Genomic DNA, 7,949 nt, shown 5'->3' with positions numbered 1-7,949 from the left:
TATATATATATACTATCATTCAAAAGTTTGGGGTAGGTAAGATTTTGTAATGTTTTTGAAATAAGGCTGCATTTTTATGCTAATAAGGCTGCATTTATTTGATCAAAAATACAGTAAAAACAGTAATATTGTGAAATATCATTAAAATTTAAGATAACTGTTTTTTTTTTATATATATATATTTTAAAATGTAATTTATTTTTGTGATCAAAGCTGAATTTTCAGCATCATCACTCCAGTCTTCAGTGTCACATGATCTTCAGAAATCACTCTAATATGCTGATTTGCTGCTTAAGAAACATTTCTGATTATTATCACTGTTGAAAACAGTTGTGCTGCTTCATATTTTTGTGGAAACCTTAATACATTTTTTTCAGGTTCAAAATTACACCACTTATTTAAGTTTTTTTTTTACAAAACATTAAAAATTTTACTGTCACTTTTGATCAATTTAATTCATCCTTGCTGAATAAAAGTATATAAAAGAAAAATAATTAAAATAATATAATTTCTTTAAAAAAAATCTTACTGACCCCAAACTTCTGACTGATCGTTAAAAATATGTTTTACACAAAACCTATTTTAGTTTTGTGTGTATCTTATTTTTTTTCTGTGAATTTATCAGATTTGATGTTAAAGGGGTCATGTGACGTTGCTAAAAAATATCATTATTTTGTGTATTTGGTGTAATGAAATGTGTTTATGCGGTTTAAGGTTAAAAAACACATTATTTTCCACATACTGTACATTATTGTTTCTCCTCTATGCCCCGCCTTTCTGAAACGCGTCGATTTTTACAAAGCTCATCTTTCTGAAAAGCGAGGTGTGCTATGATTGGCCAGCTATCCAGTGCGTTGTGATTGGCTGAATACCTCAAGCGTGTGACGGAAATGTTACGCCCCTTACCATACTGTGATGATGCCCTGTCCGGCCAGAGCGACGAGACAAAAACATTAAAACCCATTATAAACGAGGCATTTGTTGCATCCAGTGGGGACATAATTACTGATTATAATGACTGATTATACTGTCTTTTTACGCGTTGCATTGCGTATCGCGACGCGTAAACAAAACCATGTCTGCATTTGTGATCGGAGGCGTGTTAGAACGAGCCGTTTTAGGAGGGCGTGGACCAGTCTTAACTTTTACAAAGAATATCTCTTTGGGTTTGAGACTTTAGTCTTTGCAACTTTAGGGATCTTATCTATGCACGAACAGCTTGTAACACTCCAAAAAAAAGGAAAACTTGAAATCACATCATATGATCCTTTAAATAATTGTTCTTGTTTTGTTTTCTCACAGGATCCATCCTCTTCATGGGCAGAGTTATGAACCCTGAAGTCATTGAGCCCTTTGACAACTACTTTGGCATGTGAAAGCCCAGCAATCGCAATGTGACACTCAACCGAGTTCATGCTTATTTTCAACATCATTCACAGAAAGCAAACTCATTACGCTGCCATGGTTTTCTAAACACACAAGAAAATATGATATAAACAGGATATTTATATGATAAAAGTGATTGTGTTTTGATACTCGTAAGCTTTAACAGCACCAGGAAGTAGAGCTGTAAATATTTGAAGTCTACTCTATTCACATTCAGTCACGTCTTATTCCACACCAGCATCATTCGTTCCTGTGTTTCTTATCTTGTATATTTGCTATTGTGTTCTGTAGAGAAAAACGTTGATATTTATTGCAAGGATGTGAGCACTTCTCTATATGTAGACTCACTTCATGTCTTTTTCATTTCTTTTCACTCTTTTTTGGTTTTGTACATGGCTGAAGTACTGCTGACATACTAATATGCCTTATTATATAAATATGAGTTTTTGATTTAATGAAAGGTTGCGAATGTACAGGTAGTGGAGCGCTGTTGCCATGGAGACTCAGGCGAATTGAGGGAGAGTGCATTTGGTATAAGAGATGAAAAAATACCAGCTGTATTCTCTATTTCAGAAATAAAGATGAATGTCTTCAACTTTTCGTCTTGTGCTCAATTTTAGTGTTGATGCAAAATATATATATACAGAAATGTAGGCCTCTATGCTGTTGTTCACACAGTCAGCACATGGTTTTGATGTCCAAAATAACTTCTATTTAAGACTATAAGTGTGCACCTCAAAGACAGACAATAATTTATTACTTTACTGACAACAGATGCACTTGATGGCAACAGTTTTCATCAAATTAATGTCATAGGCAGTTAAGTAAAGGGAAAATGCATATTGAATCAGGTTTGTAACATTCAAAACGTGTCTGGTGCTCTATTTTGCATGATAAATGTCAATCAGATTATATTTGTCCTTTGCCAAAGCATGAGAAGGTGCTTAGAGCAGTGTTCAAACAGAGCAAAGTGTACAATAAGAACTGTGTTTCATTTAAGCTAGTTGACGTTTTATCAACATGAGAGATGCTTGCAGAGAAATACTTACATAACTGTAAATGCGCTGCTGCAGAAGATAAGACTCAAACCATGATGAACACCATCTGTTCTTGTCCAAGCACACAGTCTGCTGCTGATTGATGACCACCGCCATGACCTGCTTAATTGAAGCTGGAGCTCTGTGCGGTTCATTTCTGAAACACAACATTTGTCATAACCTGTGGAGCTTCTCAAATGAATTCAGTACGCTTAGGCAAATAAATCAATTAAAAAAAAAAAAGCTTGTTTGGTTGGTTCGTTTGGCCTTTTGTGAATAATAGGCTCCTTAATTAGTTGCTGCTAATTTTGTTTTTCTAGAAAAATGCAAGCAGTAAAACAAAAAATGCAATTACTTATATAAAATTGTAAACAGTTTAATGACAAAGGCTATCTGTATTCTGTTCATTTAAAAAAAAACAGTATGATTGGGCATACATAACACTGATACTAGTCACTAAAAATGTAATTCATTTGTTGAAATCTGGAAGCCATAAAAAGAATACCTTTTTTTAAATTAAAATATTTTTACCGTTATTCATTAAAAAGTATTATATCATCATCATCGTACGCATATTTTATTTTCATTAAACAACATACAATATAATGCAGTAATTTAAATAATTCATGTCCTTTATTCATTAAAATGCATTATTTCAACCTAAGGCATATGGTCACATAATAGTCATTACAATTCAAGTCTAATTTCAGGTAAAACCTGAAAACCAAAGAAAGAAAACCTCGATATTTTTAGACAATATTACGTATCTTTTATTAATAATGCCGTAAATGAGTCCTACCTGTCGCGACACGCCCTACGCTGTCTTCTCTTTAAAAATAAAACTTGTATCAAGGTAAGATCTACGTTCCCAACGAAAGTACTGTTTAGTGTGAAACATGTTGAAGATTAGCGAACAGGTTGTCCATTCATTAAATGATAAGCTATTTCCTCACAAAAGCTGTTTATTCCGAGTAGTTAAGTTTCTCCACCACTGATTCAAAAAATACATAAATAAATAAATAAACGGCCTCTGGTCTCCTTCCCTGCATAAAGGTTGCAGGCTTGCCTTCCAGTGGCTTTGCTTACACTTTAGACACAATGTTACCCGTTAGTTGGGTTTTTTTGATCCGCCAAAGGAAAAACTTCCAAATCACGTGAAAGCAGAAACAGCTCTTGCTAAATTCCGAACAACCACAGCAGTGAATGAATCAGTGTTTGAACGAATCGTTTGAGTGAATGATTCAATGACTCACTCTTGTATTGTGCCCCAATCAGTGTTGTAAACGAATCGGTTGATTGAATTATTAATTGATTCACTTATAAAGACGGAGAGCAGATTAGAAACCCCACCAATGCGCATGTGTGTGTGTGTGTGCGTGTGCGTGTGCGAGTGCGTGTGCGTGTGCGTGTGCGTGTGCGTGTGTGTGTGCGTGTGTGTGTGTGTGAGTGTGAGTGTGAGTGTGAGTGTGAGTGCGAGTGCGTGTGCGTGTGCGTGTGCGTGTGCGTGTGTGTGTGCGTGTGTGTGTGTGTGAGTGTGAGTGTGAGTGTGAGTGTGAGTGCGAGTGCGTGTGCGTGTGCGTGTGCGTGTGCGTGTGTGTGTGCGTGTGTGTGTGTGTGAGTGTGAGTGTGAGTGTGAGTGTGAGTGCGAGTGCGTGTGCGTGTGCGTGTGTGTGTGTGTGTGTGTACATTCTTGTCTGTTTGTTTGTCTCTCATTTGTCTTTGTTAAATGGTCCTGTGTTGTGACATTTCCTTTTCAAACGTACAAAATGTACTCTCACAAAGCCTGCTGCATGTTCAATAACTAGGTACATGAAAAATATATACAGCATAAAATGTGCGTGTGCGTGTGTGTGTGCGTGTGTGTGTGTGTGAGTGTGAGTGTGAGTGTGAGTGTGAGTGCGAGTGCGTGTGCGTGTGCGTGTGTGTGTGTGTGTGTGTACATTCTTGTCTGTTTGTTTGTCTCTCATTTGTCTTTGTTAAATGGTCCTGTGTTGTGACATTTCCTTTTCAAACGTACAAAATGTACTCTCACAAAGCCTGCTGCATGTTCAATAACTAGGTACATGAAAAATATATACAGCATAAAACGGGGTACAGCGATATTAACATTTTACAGCTATACTGCATTTTCCAAAAGTCACTGAAGTGCAATCTTAGACACACTGATGCCCTGACTGACCTCCGTGCGCAGAGCAGTGAAACCGACGCTGCACTCACCTGTCTCACTTCAGCACTCTATTCATCCAGCATCAATGGGAAACCGCACTCTATTCCTTGTAAATAACTCACTTCACTGCGTGTCAAATGCCAAAGGGATCTGTCAGAACCAACGGACATGTCCGAAAGGTAGGAAAAGTTTTGATCTCCTAATATGAAGCGCATTTGCTGTTTTATTTCTGAACACTATCTGGACCCGAAAGGAAAAGCGTACTCATATGGCTTTTAATTTAGATTTGTCTGCTTTAATCGTCTTTGGAAGAGTGCTTATGTACTTTTCTGCATAATTCATGGGAAATACTACTGAAATGAAGATTAATACTTAAATGAAGATCGAGGGCTAATTTATTAATGGACTAAAACAAATTATTATGATATTGTTACAGTTATAAGACATTATATAAAGATTACTGTTATAACTATTACATATTAATGTAATTACTTGGTAAGTAAAAACAGTGTGCATTTACAGGCAGCAGTTTCACAACACATACTACATAATCAATAGCCATTAACAGCGTTAAGATGTGAGCACAAATTCTAAAATGTTCTGATATAATGTGCCGGTGTGCTCGGGTGTCGTGGCTGACTTTAATCCGGATCAGGGTGCAGAGTTCACGGTAATCTACTCCAGAACCTCAGCCCAGCGGATGTAAGGACGCTCTCGTTACACACAGGTTGTGTCTCAAAACCTGCTGAGCGCCCTACATAGGCAGCACACTGGGGCAGCGTAGGTGCGTGCATTATATGGTAAACAACTTACATTTTTATAAACATATTAAATATTCATGTAATATGATACATGCTCCCGATGGCCAAAATGCCTTCTAGATAGTCAGCTCACTAGGTTTTGAGACACAAACAAGGACTTCTATTTGTGCAGATGTATTGACATTTGTTGGTTACACTTCATTATAAATTTACTAGTAGCTAGAAATATATCAAAACTGATTAAAATATTTCAGATTTTAATGTAAATGTTCTGTGATCTGATCCGTTAAGCATTAGGCCTCTGTAATGTTAGTTAATGGCCTCGGTCTCTCTCGCTCTAGTTCCTCTGGAGTGAACACCAGCAGTGAAAGTTTTCCGAAGTCTCACTCGCACTACTCTGAGTTAAGCGACACACACACTCCTTTCTCTGTGGAACCGACTCCAGACTCTGGCATTGTTGCTACTCCAGTAAGTTAGTTCAAACTCAGTATGATTGCGAAGCGTCATGTGTGGTTTGATTGACAGCGAACACTGAATGCTGTCATTGTGTTTGTTCCATGCAGCTGCCGTCCAGTCGGTTCAGGTTTGCCTCGTGGCACTGGCTAGAGGAGCATGATGTCTGCGGAGACCAGCTCACCTGCCCCAGGGTCAGAGAGGGTAAGAGGTCATTCGGGGTCACCATTCTATTATATATATATATTTCTCAGTGTTACCATAATACAGTCACTGGACACACATCAATGATGTCATCAAACAGGGCCTGCTGAAGACGTGCTGTCCGTTAACAGTGAAAACATATTTCTCAGAGGAGGCAGGAGGAAGAGGAGGGAGGATGAAGGACAGACATGGGAGGAGAGACTCCAGGAGAACTGGGAGAACTGTGCGGTGAGACAGCAAACATCTATCTTATCTATCTATCTATCGGTCGGTCGGTCGGTCTGTCATCTTTTTAAAAAAAATTAATACTTTTATTTTAACATTGATCAAACTGGTCAAAAGTGACAGTAAATATATTTAAAATCTTGCAAAAGAATTCTATTACAAATAAATGCTGTTCTTTTTATTCATCAAAAAAAATCCTAAAAATGTATTATGGATTTTTGTTTATGTATGTTTGAGGAAGAAAGTTTTTGTATTTAATGTTTCTTCATTTTTATTGTGTACCTTTATTCACTCTATATTAATGTTAAAAAAATTACATTTTTACATTACATTCAAATTTATCAAAAGTGACAGTAAAGATACTCACAATGTTACCAATTTCAAATAAATGCTGTTATTTTGAACTTTCTATTCATCAAAGAATCCTGAAAAAAAGTTTCCACACAAATATTAAGCAGCACAACATTTTCAACATTGATAATAATCAGAAATGTTTCTTGAGTAACAAATCAGTAATTAGAATGATTTCTGAAGGATCATGTGACACTGAAGACTGGAGTAATGATGCTGAAAATTCAGCTTTGCATCACAGGAATAAATTACATTTTAAAATATATAAAAATAGAAAACAGTTATTTTCAATTGTAATAATATTTCACAATATTCCTGTTTTTACTGTATTTTTGAGCAAATAAATAAAGCCTTTGTGAGCATAAAAGCCTTTCAAAGACAAAACAATCTTACAGACCCTAGACTATCAAGATATCTATCTAGCAACCAGCTGGTTATCTTCGTATTGTGTTTACGGTTCTGTCTCTGTGACCCCAGGTGCTGAACTTGTCTTATCAGGAACTAGGAGATCCGTACCAGCTGGAGAACTTCATGCGCATCCTGAGGAGACTGATCCGGGTGGAGCGTCTGCAGCTGGTGGATAACGCACTGAGAGATCTCAGCTCTGTCAGACTGCCAAGGTACCAAACTAACCTCTACACTATAACAACTGACAGATGTTTTCATTTTAGTGCACGAGTGTCATTCTAAACGCTGCTGACACTGTAAGTGAGTTTTGATGGAGATCTGGGGACCATATAACACAAATTCCCTCTTGATCTTTACTTGGAGGCTGTCCTATTATATTGCATTGGTTGTTTTGTAACAGTATGTGTATGGCTGTGTAAAAATACATGTAGTGCATCTTTAGATGCGTGCTGTAATCTCATATGATGAGTTTATTTTTCAGTACGAAGGAAACCGTTAATTATGTACCAGCATCAAACTCAGCTTTAAAGGTGACATATCATGAACATCTGACTTTTCCAGGTTTTAAGTGCTATTATCAGGTCCCCGGTGCATCTACCAACCAAGGAAACGTGAAAAAGATTAACCCAGTAACTTTGTTTTGGTAAGGCTTTTTCTGTAAGCGTCTGATTACGCTCCCCTAGTGACGCTGCAAAGGGATCTTATTATAATATCACCGCCCATTAATCTGTAAGTTTCCACCCACTGCGTCATCATTTTGATTTCGCAAGCAACAACGGTGTACCAGCTCTAATGCCATGGCGATAGTTTGATGCAAAACATGCTAACTGTTCTGTCTTTGGCTGCACAGACGAGCACAGAACACTACTTAGAGACAAGACAGAAGTGGAATTATTGATTTATTTACTGTATATTGCTGCTGCCACACAGATCTAAAATAAACATGCAATTTATTTC

At 37.1% G+C, this 7,949-nt stretch overlaps 2 protein-coding genes across 2 annotated transcripts in view; both read left to right on the top strand.

Moving 5' to 3' along the window:
- serpini1 (serpin peptidase inhibitor, clade I (neuroserpin), member 1) overlaps positions 1–1,936 on the top strand; it is a 17,544-nt gene extending 15,608 nt beyond the window's left edge. Inside the window, exon 9 of the mRNA XM_016453042.1 lies at positions 1,303–1,936. Coding sequence (XP_016308528.1) covers positions 1,303–1,376 — 74 coding nt within the window. The 3' untranslated portion in view covers positions 1,377–1,936. The remainder of the gene's footprint in view (positions 1–1,302) is intronic.
- Positions 1,937–4,431: 2,495 nt separating this feature from the next.
- LOC107662868 (uncharacterized) overlaps positions 4,432–7,949 on the top strand; it is a 5,133-nt gene continuing 1,615 nt past the window's right edge. Inside the window, exons 1-5 of the mRNA XM_016452981.1 lie at positions 4,432–4,769; positions 5,693–5,819; positions 5,915–6,008; positions 6,109–6,236; positions 7,062–7,204. Of these exons, the coding sequence (XP_016308467.1) occupies positions 4,759–4,769; positions 5,693–5,819; positions 5,915–6,008; positions 6,109–6,236; positions 7,062–7,204 (503 nt within the window). The 5' untranslated portion in view covers positions 4,432–4,758. The remainder of the gene's footprint in view (positions 4,770–5,692; positions 5,820–5,914; positions 6,009–6,108; positions 6,237–7,061; positions 7,205–7,949) is intronic.

This window comes from Sinocyclocheilus anshuiensis, unplaced genomic scaffold, assembly GCF_001515605.1.
Source record: "Sinocyclocheilus anshuiensis isolate Anshui unplaced genomic scaffold, SAMN03320099.WGS_v1.1 scaffold739, whole genome shotgun sequence".
Lineage (NCBI taxonomy): Eukaryota > Metazoa > Chordata > Actinopteri > Cypriniformes > Cyprinidae > Sinocyclocheilus > Sinocyclocheilus anshuiensis.
This window is presented reverse-complemented; position numbering and strand designations above follow the sequence as displayed.